The 26242-nt window shown below is 35.9% G+C and overlaps 3 protein-coding genes across 3 annotated transcripts; 2 read left to right on the top strand and 1 right to left on the bottom strand.

Moving 5' to 3' along the window:
• The first annotated feature begins 1278 nt into the window (after nt 1-1278).
• On the top strand, nt 1279-9522 carry LOC110382130 (uncharacterized). Its single transcript, XM_049848700.2, has 7 exons — nt 1279-1606; nt 1827-5577; nt 5802-5993; nt 7360-7479; nt 7957-8214; nt 8670-8858; nt 9333-9522. Exons 1-7 carry the CDS (start codon nt 1329-1331, stop codon nt 9408-9410), a joined length of 4866 nt encoding a protein of 1621 aa, XP_049704657.2. The 5' UTR covers nt 1279-1328; the 3' UTR covers nt 9411-9522.
• A 917-nt stretch (nt 9523-10439) lies between these two features.
• On the top strand, nt 10440-24922 carry Rab1. The gene is made up of 5 exons (XM_021342623.3): nt 10440-10611; nt 11074-11338; nt 20467-20598; nt 22071-22284; nt 23327-24922. The coding sequence occupies exons 1-4, from the start codon at nt 10598-10600 to the stop codon at nt 22269-22271; spliced, it is 612 nt and encodes a 203-aa protein (XP_021198298.1). The 5' UTR covers nt 10440-10597; the 3' UTR covers nt 22272-22284; nt 23327-24922.
• Nucleotides 24923-24983: 61 nt separating this feature from the next.
• On the bottom strand, nt 24984-26140 carry LOC110382129 (uncharacterized). The gene is made up of 3 exons (XM_064039854.1): nt 26008-26140; nt 25525-25638; nt 24984-25081 (listed from the first exon to the last, which is right to left on the bottom strand). Exons 1-3 carry the CDS (start codon nt 26138-26140, stop codon nt 24984-24986), a joined length of 345 nt encoding a protein of 114 aa, XP_063895924.1.
• Nucleotides 26141-26242: the final 102 nt, after the last annotated feature.

Below are 26242 nucleotides of genomic sequence, written 5' to 3'. Positions count from 1 at the left end.
ATTTTAAAAAATCAAGAGCTGACAACCCCGGCTATACGCTGCTTAAACGGAGTTGATACTTATTATTATTCTAAACTAATAAGCGATATTTATATCAGTGTTTCATATCAGAACATTACGACTATAATAACATTATTAAAAAATGTCATAGCATAGCCATTTTTTAACTTCTGCATGCATTGAAGTCCACAGGGATGAATTAAAAAAAAAGTTATTACAAAACGTTTATTTGATGGATTTTTTTCTAAGTACTGTGTTTCACTCGCAGACATTTCATTATTTTCGAGAGTTTTCAATTTCTTTACTGTTTCCGCAATTGTAAGTTTTGTTTCCTCGTAGTCTTTGTCCTCGTTAATATTATCTGAAAAGTAGATACACCCTGAAAACTATTGCGTTTTTTGCAAATAAGTCAAAAGTATCAAGATGTTTCAATGGAAATTCAAAAAACTAACCTAAAAGTGAAATGACTGAATCCAGTCGTCGTATTTTCTCTGCAAATTTCTGATTCAAATCTCTTTGTACGTCTTTATATTTGTCAATCATAGTAAATAGAAGCTTTCTCGTCGAACTTTTGATTGTTTTCGGCATTATTTTATACAAAACCAATGAAAAGAAGATGAAATAAAATAACAAACTGACTTTTTAAGAAACGTCAATGGGACAATTTTGACAGTTCTAAAATATTGCCATATTAAAAGTTTAGAAATTAATTCGTGGTCAGCTTTCGTTGGCCAGACTCTACCCACAGCGGCAGTGAATATCGCTCAGGTCGCTCTAGCCGCGGTACTTGATACTAAATACCTGAGCGAAACCCGCGCGGTATGTACCTCTACCCACAGCAGCAGCGAATATCGCTCAGGTTTGAATAGGCCTTTAGTCTTGTTGGCTACCTCTTCTAGGGAGTCAGGCTAACCAAACAACGCAAATCTTCACGTACGCAAGTACGCAGCGACGCCGCAATTATAGGCCAAGAACACACGGGAAAACTTGTTCAAACTGAAAAATACAAGCGATAAAAATAGCTACAGCCCAGCGAGATATATATTTTGAGGAAAATCCTCAGAACAAAAACAATAAGCCGAGAAATTCAGATAGCAGACAATTAAATATACTTAATTCTTAAAGGAGATGACGTGTCTACCATAAGAATTAAGTTAAATAATTACACAATTTTATTCTATTCCCAGATTTTTTACATTAGATAACCATTTCTTTATACTTGAACAACTTTAAAATACGTAATTTTGGAACGCATCCAAAATATAGTTTTGTTTTTATTTGCTGGCAATTTTCAAAATGTAAATGTCAAATGGATTCCATGTCCGTGTATGTATTTTTATTCGGCGCGACAATTGATCAAACTTGTTTTTCTTGTGGTTATCACTTATTTCGGTGTATTAAAATACATACTTCGGACAGCAAAATTAAATGAAACCCTTATCTGTGTTTATTGTGGCATAATATGTGTTAGTTGTGAAATAATGAGGCGAGGTCATCCAGGCATCGGAGGGTGGCGAAATGAAAATCCAAGGCATTTTAGGCCTAGAGGCAGTGGACCACCAAGATATAGGCCCCCTAGGATCTATCCTCTACTTGAAACCCCCAGGTAAGTCGATACTAATAAGATAAGTCACGTTGTTTGCATTGCATCACTGACGCGCCAATATCTCGTATACTCTGAAACATTAGAAACGTTTATGTATGACTATACGTCAATAATAACGCAAGCTTACAGATTTTCATGATTAAACATTTAAATTAATTTATTAATAAAATAATCTTTTTCATTATATTTCGTTCTTAGATTTTATACGATTAAATTTCAGATTCCCGCCACCTGGTGCTAGACTGAGCCAAAGAGGTTCACAATCCTACACACCTCATGTCAGCCATCCAGATGACCATGACAGATTAGATCAACATGATAGACACAAATATAGAGATGGGCATCACCAAATTGATCAGAGAATGCTAGAAAGAGGGCACCATCCCCGTTCAAGACAAAATGCCTATCCATATATCGCACAACATCTCAGATCAAAAGATAATAACCTAAGCAGTTCATACAAAGAACCTCAAAATTATTATGATGATATGTCAGAGACATGTCATGTTAATAGTATGGGAGATATAGACCATCGTCAAGCTGTTCATATACCTCATACACCAGACACATACACTCAGCAACGAATATCTCCTTGGACCAATGTACCGCCTGATTTAAAGAAACATTATTATGAAAATAGAAGTCCCCAAAAACAATATAGACATGAAGCTCTAGAAAAAAATAACAAACCTATTAAAGATTATACTGGTCATAGACCGCCAGCTTCCGATCATTATGGAGGGACATCTGGACCAAGCACTAACAATAATGATACATCATTTAGTCGTTCAGTTGATGATACCGTAGACATAGTGAGGAAAAGACTAATGAATCGTAATGATCCACAGATGTTATCGCAGGACCCATCTGTCCTACAAAGCAGTAGTGAGCAAGAAGTCATTGAGAATGCTAATCAGCACATTCAGCCAGAACAACCAATTAAAAAGAGAACACAGAGACAAAGACACAATGTGAAATCAAATTGTGATAAAATGAAATCAAATATTGTTCATCAACTGTTTAAGATGGATAAGGATAGAATGCATAAATTAATGGATGATCCAGGATCATCATCAAAGTTCGAATATGCTATAAGCAGTTTAATAACAGAGTCGCAGAATAGTTTAAACCGCCATTTAAGATCTGTAGCAGAGAAATCCTTGTACAGTTCTAGCACAGACTTCATTCATAATGATAATAACACAATATATGAAGATACATTCATGAAACAGATGCAGTGTCTTCTTGATCCTCAAGACACAGTATTGCTTGAAGATATAAAACCTATGGTCATGGCTGAACTCAGCAAAGTATTGCAAATAGCTGAATTTGAGCAAAGGAATGACATGCCTGATGACTATAGCGCCCATTATAATAGAGATGATCAGTCAAATTATCCATATTTTGAGCAATACAATTATGATGAATATCAAGACACATGCTATGAGCCAGATGAGAGTAGGACACAACAAACAAATTATAGCAACCCAAATCTGAAGGATGTAACAGACAGTGCAGCTTCTCAGATCTATAATTTGAAACGTGAACCATATGAGGATGCAATGCCTCTATTTGAGAGACGGAAAACAAAACAAAATGACCCCATTGAGGACAGAAGGCACAGTATAGACAATCAGAGGCAAAGAAAAAGTTTGGAAGAGCCTGTTGAAGAACCTTTCAAAAGTAAAGAAGAACCACTTCCACTGTTTGATACTAATGCTGATAATATCTCTGAAGATGAAGACACATTTGCTGAACTGGACAGGCAGTACCATGTAGCTGTTGACCACAATTTTATAGAAAATGATGATCTCTCAAATAGAGGAACTCCCCCCAATATTGCACCTATTAAACAAGAAGCACCCCAAGATGTAAATAAAAATGACAGGCAAATTCCAATATTTGCTCAGTCACCCTCACAATTATTTCCTGTCAGTAGTTCAGACAATATCCGAGATGTGGCATTACAAATAAAACAAGAAGTGTTGCAATCACTTAGTGTACAAAATGAAGAGAATACACCTTCTAATTCCAATAACTGTGTTCAAATAGAGAAGAATATTAAAGTAAAACAAGAGCATGTGCCTCAATCTAAAGATACTGACAAAGAGACTGAAAAAGCAGGTAGCTCAAATATTATTAAAACTTCGCCATCAAACTCACGAAAACGATCTATTGATCAAAGACCATCTCATCGTAAAGAGAAACGTAAGAAAAGTGAATCCAGACATTCCGACCCAGTCAAACCTACTACAGATAAGAATGCAACTTCTAATACAAATACTGTTTCTAACAAGTCATCAGAAAAGTGCAATGAAGCCCCAAAGCAATATTTTAATATATTTTTACCAAAAGATGACAGCACGAAAGAAACAAAGGATAGTAAAAAAGTTGACTCAACAGATAAAAGTTATTCAGACAAATATGTCAAAAGGAAAGACCCTCCCAAAAAGACAAAAGATAAAGAAACAGAATCAAGCAGAAAGAGACATTCTAGTACATCCAGCCAATCTATGTTAAGTCCAAAAGATAGTATTAATACTGGCAGTCAAAATTCTTTAAAATCAGACTCTAAAACTAAGCTTAAGACTTTTGATATGTTTGTAGAGGTGCCTAAAAAGACGACAGCTGTCCATCAAGCACACAGGAACACTGCTTTAGCTGTTACTCCAACAAAACCTGTGGAGGAAAACAAGACCAAACAAGTGGCAACTCCTGCGCGCTATAAGCCAGGACAACTGAAGCATGTGGGTACTCAAGTCATTAGAAGACTCATAGCGAAAGAAACACAAACCTATCAAAGCAACGTATCCACCACTAGGTTTACTCAAACAGACAGAAAGAAGTTTGTCTCAAAATTGGTACAAACTCTTCCTGTGGACCTACAAAAACCGAAACCTAGATCAGAAGATGCATTCGAAAGGATGAAAGAAATAGACATGGAAATCCAAGTTTTACTGCAAGAGAAATTCAAACTGTACAGTTCCTTAGAATCCAAAGATACTTGCCCAGGCAGTATGCCTACTTTAGGCATGACTGTACTAAACGTGACACCTGACGAGAGTAAAGATGCGGAAGATGACAATGAAGCGTTACATGACAATATAATGACTGCAGATGCAATCGTAGACGATTTCACTAGCATACCAGTGGAAGAGCTGGAGCAAATAGCTCTCGAATCTGTTGAAGTAAATTGCACTGAAGAAACCAGAGCCGAAAAAAGAAGTTTACGTCAAAAAGTGCTGCAGCAAGAGAGGAAGACTTCCGAGAGTCCCACGTCAAGTAGACGAAGCAATAAAAAAGCTAAACCACCAAACATATCCCTAATAGAACAAATAATAACAGACGACAGACCTCTAGAAGATATTATATCATTAGACGATCTGGAGGAGCCACAAACTAAAAACAAGAAGAAACCTCATAGAAATCAACCAAAGAAAAAACCGACCAAGAGAGAGAGAACGAAACCTTCCAAGCCTATCGATGTAAGTGCGTTCGGTTTGAAGGACTGCTCAGTGGTTCTCATTCATACTGATGTTAGAAAGTTCATACAGGAAGATTCCCAGTGTGACGATGAATCTGAGCGTGTTTACACACCTGGACCTTCCAGCGTTGAGTTCTCTGAACCTGAACCTGTGTTTAAACAAGAGCCTACAGCAAAACATGAGCGAAATCAAGAAGCAGAGACAGTCAATGATCTCCAATTCGACATGTTAGACGTGTCTGAAGACATAGTGATAGGTGATATCTGTGAAATTAAGAGTAATGAAGATAAGGAGGAACATGAGAGAGAGACTATAAGCGAGGAGATAATACTGGACAACAGCCAGTCCTCGGCGGACGATGCGTTTGCGGTAGAGGCAACTCAAGCGGAAAATGAATGCAAGACATATGACTACTCTACTGATGAGAAATTGCGTAGAGACTCGGTGACCGTCACTGGGAACGCTGATGCAGTACTCGCGATAGAGGTTGGTATACAAATGATTATTTGAAATTGGAATGTTTGATGCTCTCTTGTCTCTTCTTTTAGTTATAGTCGATTTCATATTTCGATCGGTTGTCGATAGTTCGATCTTATTCTGTCCGTCGCGAAAGCAATTTTTTCAGAAACATTAATTAACCTCAAATAATAGTGACTTAATAATAAATTACCTTACACATTATAGTAAACCAAAATATTCTATAATTCCAGTGCATAGAGAATGAATTCATAGCAGCTTGTTTGGACGGCAATGTGTACCACTTTAGCGGAGATGGGCAGCTACTGAACACATTACGAGGCTCCAACTTAGCGGTGACTTGCCTGACCATTGTGAAGGAGAAATATGGGACCACTGTGTATACCGGCTCACTGGATTCCAGGATACGGTATTATGATCTTGAGGTAAGATATTTTTTTACTTTATTTTCCTGTTTTTTAAAGACTTTATATATTTAATTGTGTAACTAGAAATATTTATGCTTAACTAGTTTATGCCAGCATTTCAGCTTCTCGATCGAACTACTTCCCGAACCCTCACTAAAAATGGCCTGTACTTTATTCTAATACGTAGCTTTATTTCTGCCAAGTTTCATCAAAATATGAGGGAGGAACAAACATCCATACATAATATAAACTTTCGAGTTTGTAATGTAAGTAGGGTGTTTGGTAGATAGTCTCTTTTTCAATGCGTAACAAGAAATATGTATGCCCAAATGTATGTATGTCATGTTTGCCAGTTTTGACCTTCCGATATGATCGGTCAACCAAACCAGCCGTTTAAGCCAGGTATTTTTCGAACAAATCATATAGGTTCCTGATTAGAATATTTTCGAGGTACATAATCGATAATTCAATCATAGCCTTGCCTATATTTTTCTTTTTTGTTTAGTTTGTATTCTAACTTTTTAAAGCTATTTTCATAGACGTTATCTAGATGAGTCAGCGTCCACACATAGATACATTATATCATCATTCTATATATGGTTAGTTATCGTTATAATCACCTGCCAGCTAAAAATACTGACATTGGGTGGTTCTATGTATAAACAATCAATAGGTATTAGTACATCTATGTATATTGGTACTGAAAGAAATATTTACTTTTCGAAACATTTGAGACATTTATTGTATAAACTTTAAAATGACGACGAACAGATTCATCAAATGAAATGACAGCAACTTCCGTTCTCGTTAGGAGGTGTGCTGATATGATAACATCTCTCGAGCCAAGTTCAAATTAAGTTGCAGCACACATTTAAATATATTAACCAAGTCTCCCACACACTCGAAACACTTTCTCTATTCATTATCCCGTCTTCTTTGACCCACTAGGCAAAGACAAAACTATAGCTCTCATACATTCCGTTTTCGCCATACCTGCAGAGGTCCTATTACCATAAACCCGAGTTTTATCAATATCTATACTAATATTATAAAACTGATGAGTTTGTTTTGTTTGTTTGAACGCGCTAATCTCAGGAACTACGGGTCCGATTTGAAAATTTCTTTCAGTGTTAGATAGCCCATTTATCGAGGAAGGCTATAGGCTAAGGCTATAGGCTTTTTATCCCGGTACGGGAAGTAGTTCCCATGGGATGCAGGTGAAACCGCTGGCAGAAGCTAGTTGTAAATAAAGGCGAAACCGTAGGTGGTGACGGCTAGTACATATATGTCTAAAAAGTGATTGTCCCCTTATGTTTAAGTTAACAAATACTTATTTCTTCCTGTAATTGCAACACATCTCAAAAAAATGCTTGTTTGGTTTCAGACTGGTTTGGAGAAGGGTCCGGAGTGCAATGTGCTCAGTCCTATACAGACGATGGATCGCGCGTGGGACACTGTGTTCGTTGGCACCAGGACCGGATTTGTTTTGCAGTTTGAATGCAAGGTAAGCTAGAAGAATACTATCCGTCTAGGTTGATAAAGATAAAAAGTGATTTATTCAGAGGAGGCTGAAAATCAGCACGTTTTGAAGGTCAATATTAGAAAGAACAAAACGCCCACTCTGCACCGTTGTTCCCAATTGTTTTAGTTACACTTGCCTATAAAGACATAAGGAAGTATAAGTATGGTGTGTATAATAAATTGTCCAATTTTGAAATAAAAAAGTTCATCTTCAAGATTGGGTTGCACCATGTATCTATAACAGTAACCAAACCTTAACCTATCATCAAACCACCAATTTGACCAATAGGTGTCAGTTTGTTTTGTGGTTGTAATTATATGGTGCAATCCATCCCCATTCTACCGAATTTGACATCCATCTGTATCCAGCGTCACACACTTATATAAAAGTGTAAAACCACACCTAGATATCTGAAGCCTTTACTGACCTAATGACAAAAATCACTCTTCTCAATTCCAGAACAACATGCTAATCCCAGTGAGTACGGTGAAGTTTTCCGAACAATCTATCCTGGCCCTCCGAGCAATGAAGGAAGGGCCTCGCAAAGTGCTCCTCGTGGCTGCCCGATCAGAAAATGTCACAGTCAAGGACGCTCAGACTGGCTTACTGTTAAGAACGCTCTCTGGACCTAAGATGACTGTGTATACGTTGCTGTTTGAAGATGGAAAGGTGTTCTGTGGGACCAGCAGTCATCAGATACATGTATTTGATTATGCTGTAAGTAGAACCTCATAAGATAGTGAATTGGATATTCCAACTTACTTCAAACACTTCAATAGGTATCATAATACATACACAGTACAACCCGTGCCGATAAAGAATGGGATTAGAAATCGCAACAGCTGTATTCAACTCTCGCTCATGTGCTATAGTGTATGAGCGAGAGGTAAATACAGCTGTCGCGATTTCTAATCCCATTCTTTATCGGCACGGGTAGTATATGCCAAATCTAAATTCATATATTTTTGTCAGTAGTGCTTAGTTGTTATTTTGACTGCGTCAAAATCCGTCTATCGATGGCAATGTAGCTCTTAGACAAGTGAACCAATTAGTATGCATATTTACACAAACTGGCATTCAAGTTGTGGTTAGACATGTTTCATCCAAATCAGTGGTTTTAAAGTTATTTGCCATTTTGTTAAATTCATCCTCCTATTTACTTTTTTTTACAGAGTGGCATGCACACCGGTTGCCACGAAGGCGGTAAGGGCGCGGTGTGCCTGCGGGCGACGGGCGGGCTGCTGTTCGCGGGCTGCTACGACGGCTGCGTGTACGTGTACCGCGAGGGCGAGCCGCGCCCGCTCGCGCAGCTGCGCGGCCCCAGCCTCATGCTGCTGTCCCTCGCTGTAGTAGGGAGTAAGGTGAGTGCCACAGTTCAATACAACAGTTGAACTACAATATGTTAACCTAGCTTCCGCTCGCGGCTACGCCCTCGTGGTGTGTCGATAAAAGTAGCCTATGTGTTAATCCAGGTTTTACCTACATACCAAATTTCCACCAAATCGGTGCAGTTGTTTTTGCGTGAAAGAATAACAAACATATATCTCTACATTCTCACAAACTTTCACATTTATAATATTAGTAGGATTAGTAGGATAAGGTTTCGGTAGCAATGGCCCTTGATCCTCCTTGGGCTTCTAATATTTTGAGATTTTAAGAAAATTGATCTGTGTAAAGTAGATTTCATAAGATATGATGATAAGGATTCGATTCATATCGATATTGATTTATTCGATTGATAGGAAAATTAGAGGGTAATACACACAGATTACTATAAAAGTTACGTAATACCGCAAAACGATTTGATTTACTAAAATTCCGTTCCTTTGTTTCAGATTATTGCTGGCTATAAAGACAGAAGTTTGTACATATGGAAAATACCATTAAGTATATTGCAAGAAATGATTTTATGAATTTCTACATAGGTGTTGTAGATTAAATCTCACGTTTACCTTTAGTTGAATGTATTCCTGATTTGTTTGGGTTAAGTAAATGTGTATATAATAATAAAAGAAGTTTTAACAGTGTAAATGGTATTATTTATCAGTGAGTCCTTTTCTATTTAAAACGGGCTTAGGACCAATTTTGCGGTTGGTAACAACCAACAGTTGGCATATACAAAACAGTCTCATGCCCATTTTCACCAACAAATACCTAAATTTAGGAATCCCCTAAGAGCATTTACGGTACACTTAATACGAATTTCGTTTTCACCAAAGTTTAAATGTCCCCTAAGGGTCAATTCCCACTGACAGAGCAGCGGCCGTAAAAGCACGGAAAATGTAAGAGCGCGGCGCGGTGCGGCGCCGCGCGGCCCGCCGCGCTCGCGCTCAATCCCTTGCAATTACGGCCGCTGCCGGCCGCTGCTCTTTCAGTGGGAATTGACCCTTAAACCTTTAAGTATTGGGGGCGCCCTTATTCTAAGTGACACTTAGTAAGGGAAACTAAGAAATCGTTGGTGAAAACGGGCACTAGTTATGCTTTTACGTTATAACGGCATTGATAGAACGTAAAGGTCGAGATTCCTTCGGAAGGTACACGAACATGGCAAAAACCTACAAAGGACTCATCGTGAATGCGAAAGCGCAATATGATACGGAGCTGCATAGCTGGAAGCAGAAAGACTCGTTAGTCGTCTAGTATGTATAGTCGGTATCATTATCTTTAGTCAACTAAAAACGATTTACTTTCAAGTAGTCAGTTTTTTTCTTCAACAATTTGATCCATTCTGTCCAAAATATCAGTATACCCTAACAACCTAGCTACAGTTTCAATAATCCTTCAATGTGTTTAAAATTATCGTAATAAATATGAAATATATTTTAAATTATTATTTTCATAATTAATAATTACTTACTAAAAGTTTTGCGTTTTAGTCGATTTATTTGAAATTGCAATTTCTGAACGCAATTTAGTTTCTGCCAAGTGGCACTCCTGTTTAAATTTCTGACTTACGTCAGTGGGTGTTTCGGACGGCGGCCATTATTCTACGTATAATTATTAATTTTTTTGCTGTTTTGTGCTAGAAACAAAGAACATAACTATTTTCGACATATTCTATAATATTATAGTTTTGGAAAAAATACATTTATAGTACAAAATGAATCCAGAATAGTAAGTATTTTTACAATATGTAACATGGCGATTTAGAAACAACGATGGTGCAGAAAACCCATCTTTTTTGCGTGTTCATTGTCTTTGCATGGAATTTGTATCTTGTAACTCTGTACCTATAATATATGAACAAGTTATGGTGACTGTATAGTAAATTAATTTACTACAAGTAGGGTGAGTCATTGTGTATTCGTGGTAGGTAGGTAATATCGAAGTATTTGTGAAAACGTAATCGTATGGATCATGAATGGCGCATTAGTGAGTGCTGATTGTACCAGTTCTCAACTTCCTTGTTCCTCAAAGTGGATGCTTTACGAGCGAGAGTTCTTTGTTAGGTGGAACAAAGCAACGCCTCCTCCCTTCGTTTATCATTTACGTTTATTGATGCGCATCGCTCGTGTTGTCCTTGATCAGCTCGTAACTGGTGCACGGTACTAACGCTCGGTTTGTGTTCTCTTTCAGCGACTATTTGTTCAAACTACTCCTGATTGGTGACTCTGGTGTTGGCAAGTCATGTCTGCTGCTCCGGTTCGCCGACGACACTTACACAGAGAGCTACATCAGTACTATTGGTGTGGACTTTAAAATTAGGACTGTAGACTTAGATGGCAAGACAATAAAGTTACAAATATGGGACACAGCTGGACAGGAGCGGTTTAGAACAATCACTTCATCATACTACAGAGGAGCGCACGGAATTATCATTGTTTATGATTGCACAGACCAGGTAAGATCCATTAACTCATTACCGGCTATAAATAGTTGTGTGTATGTTATGTATGGAGGGTATTCAACCTTCTTTGTTGATCTGAAGTGAATAAATCAATAGAGGACAAAGAGTAGATAACCTTACATTGTTCTACTGAATATTCATTAATTCATTATCAAATTCAAATAACAAAAATATACTTGATCAATGTGACTAATAGAAAAAGACTACAAAATAAAACTACTCGACAAAAAAGAGTGCCAAACTCAATTCCAATTAGGTTGTTTTGTTGTGATGCTAAAACAAAAAAACATATGCTTTTAATTTGTTCCGCAACCTAGAAAGTTGTTAGTGAATCTTATCTGAAAGTGAAGTTTGAAAAGTCATACTTATCAAGTTTCAACTTTCAATGTCTGAAATGGAGGCTGTTTTTTATTTGCTTAGCTGTGTTAGTGCAAACATTGTTAATGTTAATCAGCTATTTCCTTATGCAAAATATCCTCAAAGTGATATATTAATTAATTGGCAACTATTATTCGCTCAGATTGTTGATGTTTTAATTTGATTGGTGGAAACAATATGTTCGATAATAAGTTTTTTCTGTAAAAAGTTTGGTTTCTACTTGATTATTTTGGCCTAGAAGACTTCTATTGTTAGGACTGGATAGATTTTACAAGTTTTACAACAACCTTCACATAGTTTATGAGTACTACAATATGCTTTTGTTGGAATATCAGTGAAATTGATATTGATAAACACAATTTCAGTATCAATTTATTATAATGAACTACTTTTAGAAGATAGATTAACATAATGCATATTAAAATTACATTTACATTAAAAAATATATAAAAATCTAGCTAAAAGTATTTGCAAGGATGAATAAACATGTTTTCCGAAACTAAACTGTTGGACAGATTAAAATAAAGTTTGTCACACTGATAAAGCACATACTAAATTAAAATACATACATGTTTCAAACAAAAAAGGCCATTTATGTTTATTATGGCGTCTAAGCAAGCAAGTATAATAATCATGTGTATTGAAATGTAATGTAAGAGTTTACCTCTAAAACACATTTTTAACTAATTTCTTTTCCTGTCAAGAAAAAATTAACGGAGGGAAGTCCCCACATTCACGTTTCAAAGTACGATTTGAACCCCTGACCCTACAGGCAGTCATTCTCACAACTACTGATCACTACAGCGTGCTAATTTTATAATACTGATAAAAGTAACTATTATCAATGTATGCTAATGACCTAAAATACCCAGATTAGTGGTGACTAACGTGTGTGTGTTACATTTAGTTATGCTTTACGCGTATTGTGTGAAGGGTGGTTTGATACGCGCCTCCCCCACGACATTTTAGTTTTTTCGACTTACTAATGATGCAACTTTTGTCAGAAGACATAAGTTAGTAAAAAAATAGGTATAAGGTACTAAAATCCGAATTGATGACCTCTATTTTGGGACTCGTTTAAAATCAGGGAGAATGTATGTTTTTATTTTAGTAATACATTTTTTTAAAGCAATAAAAGAAAGTTACATTATTATGCAGTGTTGTAGGTCACATAGAGAAGCTAATGACACAATTATTTTATACTGTTTTCATGTATAAAATCGAGTCTAAAATGTAGCAGTGAAGAGTACAAAGTTTGAATAATAAGACAATGTGGTTGTAAAGTTTATATCCAAGAACAGTCATATCATTTATGATGAAAATGTCTCATACTTTGTGTCATTCAGTGATAGCACGAAATATTGTATTCACGAATTTGCAAGACCCCTAGTCACATAGTGAATAGTAAACTTTTTTCTAAATACTTTTTGCATCAGGTTGATTTGCATCTTAGAATAAAAAAAAAATGCTATGTCACCTGTTTAGCAATTCACAGCACAGATGGTAAAGTAGGTGTGTAATAAAAAGAAATAGAATGGGATAATCGTTGATATTTCTTGTTTATTGCTGTGACCAATTTACTTACTGCTGAATAAATATCAGTATTGTACTGGATACTTTGGATTAGAAGTTGTGTTTGCAAACATTTGAAAATTAGAAAAACGCAGGACTGATCTATACTGAAAAAAAAATATATACCTAAAAAGAAGAAGTTAGTTTGGTTAAACTTGTTAATCTCAGGAGCTATGGGTACCTACATAATAAAACGCAGTCTATATAGGGTCATTTCGCCTGTTCGCGACCATAGCCCAGTTCGCGTCCATTTTGCCGATCTCCTTTTAAAAATCCTCGAAAACAAGTCAATTAACACACTAATCAAACGAAAAGTCATTACCGCTAATACGTTAATGTATAAGAGGCACGCACAGATAGACAAACGTTCTGTACGTCCAACCAATCCTTTTAGAAAAAATAATTAGTCTAGGCTCTTCAACAAGAAAGCGAAAACACGCAGAATTTTAGATAAAAATTAGTGTGCAGCGGCGTGTTTGATGGTAAGTTTTATATTGTTTTATGTGAATTTTAGGATAGATAGCTATTTCTACAGTTTAATGATGAATAAAAGTATAATGTTTATTATGAATTTGGTAATGTTTTTTATATTTAACGAGTAAAATAAGGTGGACGCGAATTACTACATCGAATTTTACGAAACTTCCACTTTGCGTCCACAATGGACGCGAACTAAAACTATCCTCTATAATAATAAACCAAATTGCGTCCACTGTTTTCGTTAAATACTTGCTTATAAAAAATAATTAAAACATACTGTTTAATATTAATATATAACAGTACATTTTTTTAAGATATATACGTGGTTATAATTAAATTATCAACTGATATAAGTAATTTCATTTAAAATAAGTTCTTCCGATACAGGAAAAAAGAAGGAAAAGACAACATACACAGAAGAAGATTTAAATAAAGCGTTAAATGTTATTCGAGAGAAGAATAAATCGATAAAAAATATGCAAAGAATAGTTGTGCTACCTTGTCTGATAATTTATTGACTCAACAATTCTTTTAGTTGTATGTTTACACAAAATTATTAAATTGTTTTGTTAATTTAATATGAAAGGAAATCGATCTACGGATCGAAAACGCCTGGAAAAGCTACTGGTCCATGAAGGGAGAACTCCCTTTATGTCTGAAGCGGAAACTAGTCGACATGTGTATTCTGCCCATCCTAACCTACGGCGCTCAGACTTGGTCTTTGACCGAATCTCAAAAGTCCAGGCTAAAAGTATGCCAAAGGAGCATGGAGCGTAGCCTGCTCAGCATACGGCTTAGTGACCGGATACGCAACACCATTATCCGGTCCAAGATCCGGGCATAGACGATGTGGGCAATAAGTCTGCAAAGTTGAAGTCGAATGCACCCGGACAAGTGGGCCAACTTCACCACACACTGGATCCCTGAGGATGGAAGGTGACCGAGAGGGAGACTAAGAAAACGCTGGAGAGAAGACTTGGACAGCTTTCTCTCGGACTGGCCACAAATAGCGATGGACAGAGAAAAATGGAAGGCTATGGGGGAGGCCTTTGCCCAGCAGTGGGACAGCATAGGCTAATAAAAAAAAAATATGGCCAAAAACTTAGTATAATCAAGGCGGATCTTAAGCATTCCCTGTGATTTTAGAGTAAAATTAACAGAACTGATTACTGTTTATTCTTCAAGTTGCAAAATTAATTGCCTAATTTTAAGTTACTTAAACCAATGTTGAGAAGAATTATTTTTATTTTTTAAAGTGAATTTTAAATGATGATAATGTTGATTTTTAATAATTAAGTTTATTGTTAAATAAAGAATTTGTTCAAATACAATCTTTCTTTATTAATTCTTAACAATTTCACCCCTATATTCCTTTTCAAAGCCGCTGGACGCGAACTGGACCATGGGTGGACGCGAATTGGATTTTGTGGACGCAAACTGGGTAAAACGCCTAATTCTGAGGTTTATCGATTTAAATAGAAAACGTAAGATATTTCTAATACAACTGAAAGTTAATCTTAAAATAGAGTATATAAGGAATACATTACACAAATTTGACATGGAAATGAGTGCTGGAGCATTTTTATTATCGCCGTCAAACTTGCCAACTGCACTAAATGGTCGCCAACAGGCGAAATGACCCTACCCCATTATCGCGACTTATCATCCGAACGCGCGGATTAGTTCCCACAGGACGCAAGTGAAACCGCGGGCGTAATTAAACTTTGACTTTTAAATTGCTCAAGATATAACTTTGTATAAACACAACATTTATTTATAAACGATGAAATTCACTTTATGGCCATTATAGTTAAGTTTGTGCAAATGAGTTACGACCAGTCACTTGGCAGGCTTCCAAGCTGCCTGCTCCCTGCTCACTTGCAATTTGTAAACAATGACAGAGTAATGATTCAACGGCCTAATAAACTTTTTTTTAGATTAATTTAAACATGATTTGGTGGGCAGATACCTCCGTAAGCATGCGTCATGCGCAGTTACCAGTTACTATTTTTTTTCTTGTTTGGGGAACTACTTGCTGTAACAAACAAATAGTAAGCTATGCTTATAGCAATCGTCATCATCAGCCTTTTATTTACCGTCCAAGTTCAGGGCACAGGACTTTTCTCATGCGGAGGAGTGAGCGTTGATCACGCGGATTGGCGATTTCATATACCTATTTAAAGTAAAGTTTCCTCAAAAGGTTTTCCTTCATAAAAACCATAGCTACATGAAATTGTGTAAACGGTCCAAAAAAAGAAGTCACCTAATTGCGTATCAGCGTCTTAAATTGATGTCTTAAAATTCGTTTGATACTAACCTTTTATCTCAATAAACTTTAATAAGTTTCACGCTAAAACGTTGTAACCTTTGATCAAAACAAAGTTAACTCCTGCCAATGAACCATTGCAGTACTATTTCTGTTCTAGATAGGGTCATTTCGCCTGTTGGCGACCATTTAGTGCAGTTGGCAAGTTTGACGGCGATAATAAAAATGCTCCAGCACTCATTTCCATGTCAAATTTGTGTAATGTATTCCTTATATACTCTATTTTAAGATTAACTTTCAGTTGTATTAGAAATATCTTACGTTTTCTATTTAAATCGATAAACCTCAAAATTAGGCGTTTTACCCAGTTTGCGTCCACAAAATCCAATTCGCGACCACCCATGGTCCAGTTCGCGTCCAGTAGCTTAGAAAAGGAATATAGGGGTGATTTTTTTAAGAATTAATAAAGAAAGATTGTATTAGATCAATTTCTTTATTTAACAATAAACTTAATTATTAAAAGTCAACATTATCATCATTTAAAATTCACTTTAAAAAATAAAAATAATTCTTCTCAACATTGGTTTAAGTAACTTAAAATAAGATTAAACAGTAATTTTTTTTATTAAGATATATACGTGGTTATAATTAAATTATAATTATAATTTAAATATTTAATTATAATTTAATTATAACCACGTATATATATATCTTAATAAAAAAATAGAAAAATTATAATTTAATTAGAACCACGTATATATCTTCATAAAAAAAATATAATTTAATTATAACCACGTATATATCTTAATAAAAAAATGTACTGTTTAATCTTAATATATTAAGTAATTTCATTTAAGATAAGTTCTTCGGATACAGGAAAAAAGAAGGAAAAGACAACATACACAGAAGAAGACTTAAAGAAAGCATTAAATGATATTCGAGAGAAGAATAAATCGATAAAAAAAATATTCAAAGAATATGCCTTGTCTGATAATTTATTGACTCAACAATTCTTTTAGTTGTATGTTTAGACAAAATTGTTATATTGTTTTGTTAATTTAATATGGCCAAAAACTTACTATAATCAACGCGGGTCTTTCCCTGTGATTTTAGGGTAAAATTAACAGAACTGATTACTGTTTATTTTTCAAGTTGCAAAATTAATTGCCTAATTTTAAGTTACTTAAACCAATGTTGAGAAAAATTATTTTTATTTTTTTAAAGTGAATTTTAAATGATGATAATGTTGATTTTTAATTTAAAATAACAAAAAAAATTAAAAAAAATACTGTTTAATCTTAATATATTAAACAGTACCCATGTTTTAATTATTTTTTATAAGCAAGTATTTAACGAAAACAGTGGACGCAATTTGGTTTATTAGTATAGAGGATAGTTTTAGTTCGCGTCCATTGTGGACGCAAACTGGAAGTTTTGTAAAATACGATGTAGTAATTCGCGTCCACCTTATTTTATTCGTTAAATATAAAAAACATTACCAAATTCATGAAAAACATTATACCTTTATTCATCATTAAACTGTAGAAATAGCTATCTATCCTAAAATTCACATAAAACAATATAAAACTTACCATCAAACACGCCGCTGCACACTAATTTTTATCTAAAATTCAACGTGTTTGCGCTTTCTTGTTGAAGAGCCTAGACTAATTATTTTTTCTAAAAGGATTGGTTGGACGCACAGAACTTTTGTCTATCTGTGCGTGCCTCTTATACATTAACGTATTAGCGGTAATGATCTTTCGTTTGATTGGTGTGTTAATTATCTTGTTTTCGAAGTTTTTTTAAAGGAGATCGGCAAAATGGACGCGAACTGGGCGATGGTCGCGAACAGGCGAAATGACCCTAATTATCTACTCCACATTTCGTAATTGACCTCATTTTGAAAACGTGCTACGATTTCAGTAAATGCAGGCGCTTTGTTTGTTCTGTTTAAGTGCAAGTGCCAAGCCAAATGTTATGGTCCCGGAAAATTCTTGCCGAAATTGAAAAGTCGAAAATAACAGCTATAATGCTTAAGTCAATAGGAAACTGAGATAAACTGAAATCAAGGGGAAACATGTTTACCTGATTCGGGAAGTTGGTCCCTTAAAATTCATATTAAGCCTCAGAAAGTTAGTTAAGAGAAATATCAGGTGACTATTACCGAACGCCCGATAAAGTCATAAGGTCATTGACACCGTGTCATCTGTAAAATAATTAGGTGTGGTATTTCGCCTGCCTTATAAAGAATGTGACGAACTTAAATTATTGCCATTAAGAATAATCAAATACAATATCCAATAGTTGTACAGTTGCTATTTACGGTTATCGAGATCAGCAATACTTTCACTCTAGTTCAGTGAGAACACCTTTTGTATCGACACGATAAGCTTAGTGTACACACTAACGCCTTTTTCTTCTGTTTAGCCTTTCTCTAAGAAGGTTGAGGTTAACTTGTAGTCTAAGGCTTTTATATTAGAAGTTAATACCAATATCGTGTAGTGTCCTTTGATAATAGTCTAAGCCTGGCATTATAAATTTTATTTCTAAATAACGTAAGGTTCAATTCACGTTGGCATTGATTGAAATGTGTCATTAGAGGAAAGGTAATGATTAGAAGCTCTTTCCCGCGGTTTCTCACATGTAATGAAAATACTTCATTTACGAGGTTATAAACTTATAGATAAAACTCCACACCGCTTCGAGCTTTCATTTAATTTACTTGTATCTTATCATATAACTTTTATGTGTATCAAATTAACGATCGATTTCTTTAGAAGTATTTGCATAACTTAAGCACAATTTTGCATAAATTAAGCACTTTGCTTGTGATGTTTTATCGGCCAATCTTGAGTAATCTTGTTCTTCAGGTAAGATATAAAACCTTGACCCCAAGAAACTTGTAAAAATAAACTTCTCTTCGAACGAATATTTTGAATGAGAGAAGATAATTATTTTAAGCTTATTAATCGGCAGTTAATATACTTAAGTGTGAATCTTAAGGTGGCTAAAACATATTCGTAAAACGGAATGTTGAAAAGTTCATCCTTGCAGTTTGAGATTTATAACGAGCGCAGTCTTTCAAATGCATGTACTATAATTAATTCGCTAATGAATAATTGCTGCGCAGACGCGTCTTACAAGGATGGAACAATTTGATAGACTACAGACATATTTACTTGTTTATCATTTAAAACTAGATTTTAAAAGTGAAGATGTTTTAGAATAACAAGTATAGTAGATAAGAATCTCAATCGCACATATAAAATCGTATTTATTAAAGAGATATCAATGCTACATTAAATTACGTATTATATTAGTGGTCTGACGTCACTCGAACATCCATGGTCGCGTTTTACCATAATACTTGATTGAGAAATAAAATTCTTGCATGGTTGACTTTAATGTCTTATGGCGAACGTTAACCTCTTTTGAAGGGAACTGCAAGCTTTAGCTGTTCATATTTGTCTGGAATTATTTATTTATCCTTACTAATATGTATCACAAATGCGAAAGTCTGTATCTGAGGAGCTTTCACGCCAAAACTACTTAACCGATTTAAATGTCATTTATACACGGATAGTCTTAGAAAAAGGACTTTTTTCAACTTTTTATCCAAATGTGGGAAGTAGTTCCCTTAGGACTCGGGTGGAACTGCTGTAAACAGAGTATCTAATATGATGGAGGAATCCAACTTTTGAGGTTTTTGATGATTACAAGACCATTGACAATGACCATGAAAGTTTCCTTACATTATTTGTGCAGTATAACAAACTATTGTTTCATAAAGTCAGATTCCCTAACTTATTATGACTCTTCGTCATTTGGCTACTATATCTCAATTTTTTAATATCTAGGTCACGAATAAAATTTTAAAAGACATTTGGCATAAAGCCGATACAAGGACATGGAAAGCTTTATACACTTGAAAGCTGATGCGTAGATCTTATTACTTACTACACTTAAGAATATAATAACATGATAAATGCTTTACAACTTCGCATTACTCATTGAACTTGAGACGTATGTGTCATTGTGAACTTTGACTCCGCTGTGACGTCACGACATACGTGTCTATAGGCTGCGTTTGTCCTTGTTTTTATTTTGTCGAACACAAAGAAGATGATGATATTGAAGGAGATATGCAATTATATTTGGCGAATAAGCTGCTGTCCAAAGTTTTAATAAATATTTTGAGTTTGATTTTTAGTCCTACCGCTGTTGAAGTCGTAAGTCGGATAAATTGACAAGTTACTGGCTAATCCAAAATAAATAGTAAGAAGAATAATTATTAAATACAAAATGTTTACTATAACCAATTTTTGCAACTGTTTTTTTTTATATCTAAGAACATATCCCTTTCATCTGTAATCCATACTTTCGAGGACCCACACAACTAACCTAAAAACATGTTAAATTCCAGGATTCATTCAGCAACGTGAAGCAATGGCTGGAGGAGATCGACCGTTACGCGTGCGACAACGTCAACAAGCTACTAGTGGGCAACAAGTGCGATCTGTCCACTAAGAAGGTCGTGGACTACACCACAGCCAACGTGAGTTTGATGTTCAACCTTATTTCTGTGGGATTGGGGTCTTTTTGGGTAACGTTAGGGCAACAAGTGCGATCTGTCCACTAAGAAGGTCGTGGACTACACCACAGCCAACGTGAGTTTGATGTTCAACCTTATTTCTGTGGGATTGGGGTCTTTTTGGGTAACGTTAGGGCAACAAGTGCGATCTGTCCACTAAAAGGTCGTGGACTACACCACAGCTAACGTGAGTTTGATGTTCAACCTTATTTTTATGGAAATAGGGTATTTTTGGGGTAATATCAAGGCAACAATTGCGATCTGTCCACTAAGAAAGTCGTGGACTACACTACAGCCAACGTGAGTTGATGTTCAACTCACGTTGGCATAGTCTTTAAATAGCTAGTTGTACAGTTGCAAGGAGTTGGTCTCATAAAGAAACTGGCTGGATTCAACCTTATTTGTATAGGTATAGGGTCTTTAAGGGTAAAATCGGTGCTATCCTGATGGATATTTTCCCTGACATTCCGTTTATTACTACTTATATCAGGTATTTAGTTTCAAAGCTATGTGAAAGTCATTTTGACTAAGTTCTGATGATGAAACTGAAAAGTATAAATGTTTCAAGTTATTCTTGAAGATTATTCAAACATTGACTATATTAATGACATAGCTCCTTAATTGTATTCCTTGTAATGTTAGGTTCAAATAGTAGAGTTTATTATGTATGATGCAATAATATATGGTTTCATACATAGCTCACTAGCTCGCAATTCCACTTATTATGACAAGACACGTACTGAAGTATAATTCTCAAACCGGTAATAGATTGTTTTGTTTAGTTCTAAAAATACATTTACAATTCAGTAGGGTTATGTTTTTATTGCAAAAGTAGAAAAAAGTTAGTAGTTAACTTTAAATTCTGCTGTAATTTGAGCAATTAAGTTTTTCACATAACTGTTTGTGTTTGTATTAGAATAATTTCTATAATTAAATATACCAAGTAGATGAGACTATTGCGTCTAATAACGTTGTTATTAGTTACGGACGCGTGCTAAATATTAATATTATTATGTGATAAAACATTGTTTTGAAAGTGATGCTATGCGATCCATTTGTTTGTTATGCAAATCATTATCTGATAGATGTTTAGACGTCGAACACGTTTACTTCAAGTTTATGTTTCTTGTTCGACACAGAATAGTGTGGTACCGCCTATGGTATAGGTGATAGTTTTGTCGAGATTTTTTGAAATACTCGCTGAAACAGTAGTTTCGTTCCTCAATTTTATGACACTTTATTCTTCTCGCAATTATTAAAACGACAAAATTTGTTACCATCACCATCTTCTCACCCGTTCACTGCTAATCATGGGTCACATTATACCCAATAAGACAAATTGTAAGCCTGCGTCCAGCCTACCTTGGATAGATCTTAAGACAACCTCATACCTAGTCGTAATTTTCTCTTTACTTATGCTCAAATTCTCCCCACAGCAATACGCAGAACAGCTGGGCATCCCATTCCTGGAGACATCAGCGAAGAACTCAACGAACGTGGAGCAAGCGTTCATGACGATGGCGGCCGAGATCAAGACCCGCGTGGGTCCGCCGTCCACCGGCGCCGCGCCCGTGGGCGGGCAGGTCAAGATCGACCAGGGACACCCCATCGATACCGGCAAGTCTTCTTGCTGCTGAATGCGTCGCCAAGGTGAGATCAGATTTGTTTTTTTTTTTGTGGGTACACCCTGAAATGACTGATCATCGTCATCTCAGCCATAGGACGTCCACTGCTGAACATAGGCCTCCCCCCTAAATCTCCACAGATACCTGTTGGAGGCGACCTGCATCCAGCCGGATGACACTTCTCTAAATGACTGATGCTTCTCTGAAAATATGACTGATTGTCGATGTATGAAAGTCGAATGTTTTTATTTCCAATAGGCCTTTGCAAGCTCTTATGAAACGTCACCATAGTTGCAGTTCAGCCCTTTGTTTCCCATGGTGGTGTTAATTATTTTTCGCAATGCAATACTGGGTCTGTGAAGATCACAATTATTTTTTTTATAGAAAAATATTTTATAAACATACAAATGCCTGGTTCTTTGGACACTTTCAAATGTACTTATGAACTAACTGCGACATGTAAAGTGGCTGAGCTTAAAGATTAGTCACAATATTGGGTGAAGTTTCAAGTATAGTCCTCGTGCTTGAAGCCGATAAACTATCATTATGTAAATAGCTGTATCGGTGTTACTGTGCTTTTTAGGTGTGTCAAACACTCATGTCTGACAAAAATATGTATTAAATATTCAACTTATCTACACTCTGCACGTATATGCTCTTTCTATAGTTTAAGAAATGACTCATGTTATTCTCGTAACAAGAAACTGCGTTGAAGATCTATTGCGACGATAGAAATTGTTATTAAATTGACTTTTGACTTGATAGTCAATTCGCAGTAGCGTTTCTTAAACGCCGCCCACTTTACTGCCTTTTTAGCGAAGCTATATTTAGAATTGATTCATTGACCTTTTTCAAATGTGTAACACGTATTTTTTCTCCTTTCTTTTCTAGATATCCGACTTCTTTTATAGCAAACTTAGTTTCGGAGCTTGGATTCAAATAAAATTCCACATTGGAAATTGTTTTAGGTTCATATGGAGACCTTTTCAACTGTAACTTAAAATTAATGTTTGTCTTACACTCAATTTTTAATAATAATATAATTTATGTATGTTGTGTACTGGCAGGCTGGCGGCGAGACGTACGGAAGCGAGAGTCGCGGCCGCGCCGCCGCCCTACACACAAGAAATGCAATTACCACAAAACGTTTCATGATCGCATCATTATAATTATATAATTATAAATAAATACTATATAGAGCCGCGGCGCCACACCGCCGCGCGTCCTAAGCTAACTTTCTGTTAAGTTGCTATTGTCCGATATCTTGTTAGTTCAAGCAAACAGGTAAAATGGAAGGGTGTATGTTTATACATGTTTATATATAATGAATATTGTAGGTTAATTTTGTGCTGTTTCCAGAATAAGAATTTCGATGCAGGTTACAATAACAGAGAGCCACTGTAGATCGTATGCGAGGGAAATTAACAAGATTTTTATGGTTATTATTATTATATAAACGTTTTATTTGAAAGCTTAGTATGTATCGTAAGTTGTGGCATCGTGCACTACGTCACTGGGGTCGGTGGCACCACCAGTGTGCCGACGTTTATTTGGCTTTGTTAATAGTGTTGTCACCTAGCTTAAGATAATTTAAGGTCGACTTTAAATTCGTAGGTGTAATGTGAGGTGGTTGGTGCTCCGGCACTTCGCTTGCTCTGTGTCCGATGCTTGCGTGGCGTAGTGACCGATCGTACATAAGTTTTAACTCTCAAGCTGTCCATTACCAAGTGTAGGCTAATTTCCGTTCGATTCCAGCTTGTGTTAAAATTTAATTTCTCATCACTTGAGGTACTAATAATAAACCTTATTGTATGCACTGGGTGTTTATATTATTCATTCTGTATAGCGTATGGCTGATGTTGTATGGGGGCTCTCAATGAAGTGATAACGTAATGTTTTGTATTACTAACTACGCCACGAATGAAGTTGATGATTCTAAAGGGGACCATTTTTGTTATTGCGATGACCGCAATATTTGATGCATTTGTCGCTATCATATTGTTGCATTCACTACAGTACCACAGTGCAATCTGAACAAGTTTATTATTGTGTTGGCGAATTACTATTATCTACGTATACTGATTAGAATGTCATCGATCCCCCATACAATATCAGCGTATAGACCACATTGTATTTATTATAATAAAGCGTACTGGGGTTACGCTATATTGAACATTTTGTGTTGATAAAGATATTTAATTGGATCGCAAATTCTAACACAAAATTGTAGATATAGCATATTGGCCTTAGATAATTAGACAGATATAGTAAACTTGTAGCCATCGAAGCGGGATCATAGTATTAATTAAAAGACATATTCATATTATCACTGTCACAGCAATATTGTGATAATTTTAAATTTTTACTAACATCAAATGTTTCAACTATTAGAATAATTTCACTCGTAATATATTCGTCCTATTTTTCACATAAATTGTTAAGCGGATTATGTAAAAGGTGATATAAACAATTTTAGCTAATATATGAAACATTTGACTATAACATTGAATGCTATAAATTATTTGATTCTATTGTCGATCTATTACTTCGTTCGTCGTTATTTTTGTACTATTATGTCAGAGTTAAGTTTACTTAAATCAAGACCGCTAACCCCCTATAATTCTGTATTGAGGGTTTCTTAGAAATTAAAACAGTATGCTATATGTAAAGATGTTTTATTTTTGTTATCCTTTACTCATTACCTTCTCCGTATGTTCAAAGTTGTCAGCAACAGCAGCGCATCATGTATTCATAGTCGTGACACAGACCGTGTAGATTCAAGGGGCATTGCAGGAATTCTGGGCAGATCACTGGCAGACGATCTGTGAATAAAAAGAATGTACAACTATTAGCTATAAAGAAATTGTACAATAAAAAGTGACACTGTGGCCCTAACAATCGAATTGGTAAAAATTTGGTAAAACCTACAAAAGGCACATTTACACAAACATTCACTCCCAACAGACATTGGACCAATGGCCATTACGAAAAGGTGGTCAATAGAAAGGCATATTTTGGGTAGACATGGATTGTCAATCTCATCCAAGTACATAATATGATATAACACGTCGACTGGATGTACAGTTACCGGCACGGATGTCGGGCTCTCGGCGGAAGAGTGGGGATCGCTTTGCGCACCCGTACGCATAAGGCAGTAAATCGCTTCTGCGCAGGTGAAGGTCAGGGCTCGACATCCGTGCCGGTAACTGTAAGTAAGTATATCATATTTTACAGTAAAATAAAAAGTAGAATACTTGTCACTTACCCATATGGTAAGCGCAGCCGCAGCAATATCCGTGTATGATAGCGTCGTCATCTTCACAACTCTTCTGAGGACAGCCGTTGCACCACATGCCTATCCATAGCCATGGTAAATTCACTGAAATTAAATGCGTACTGATATGATAATGTAAAAGTCAGTATGTATGGTAAGGCGTAAATTGATTGAGATATAAGGCATGGAGATAGGTATCTGGCTGTGGGACATAGTGCTAATGGGTTGCAGGAGTCGTGGCCAGCGGATCAGTTGGTGTCGATCCATTGGCCGCTCTCATATCACGATCTGTACCGTCTTCCACCATCATATAGGTACTTATGTATCCAACATCCAACGCTAAACCGACTGCACATTATTTTGCTAAGGCACTCAGAAATTTCAAGCTAATGAAATTGAAAAGAGAAGACTTCTAGACTACCCAAGTTAAAGTTAAGTATTAAAAACTCAAGAGCCACTAAAGGAATTCCTTACCTCTGGGTGCTTTCTTAACGGCATCTAACCCGCTGGCACTGGACGGCAGAAATATAGCAGACACACAACTTGCATTGACAAAAACGAACGCAAATATTAAGACACACGTCCGCTTTGGGAACATCTTGGCCATCCTTTAGTCTGACTAACGAGATGTAAAGTAATGGTAACTGCTTTATATATCAGTAATTAGGGGACAAGAAATTTCAACTAATTATAGGTCAGTGCCATGAGA

The sequence above is a fragment of the Helicoverpa armigera genome, chromosome 20, assembly GCF_030705265.1.
Source record: "Helicoverpa armigera isolate CAAS_96S chromosome 20, ASM3070526v1, whole genome shotgun sequence".
Taxonomy (NCBI): Eukaryota; Metazoa; Arthropoda; class Insecta; order Lepidoptera; family Noctuidae; genus Helicoverpa; species Helicoverpa armigera.
This window is presented reverse-complemented; position numbering and strand designations above follow the sequence as displayed.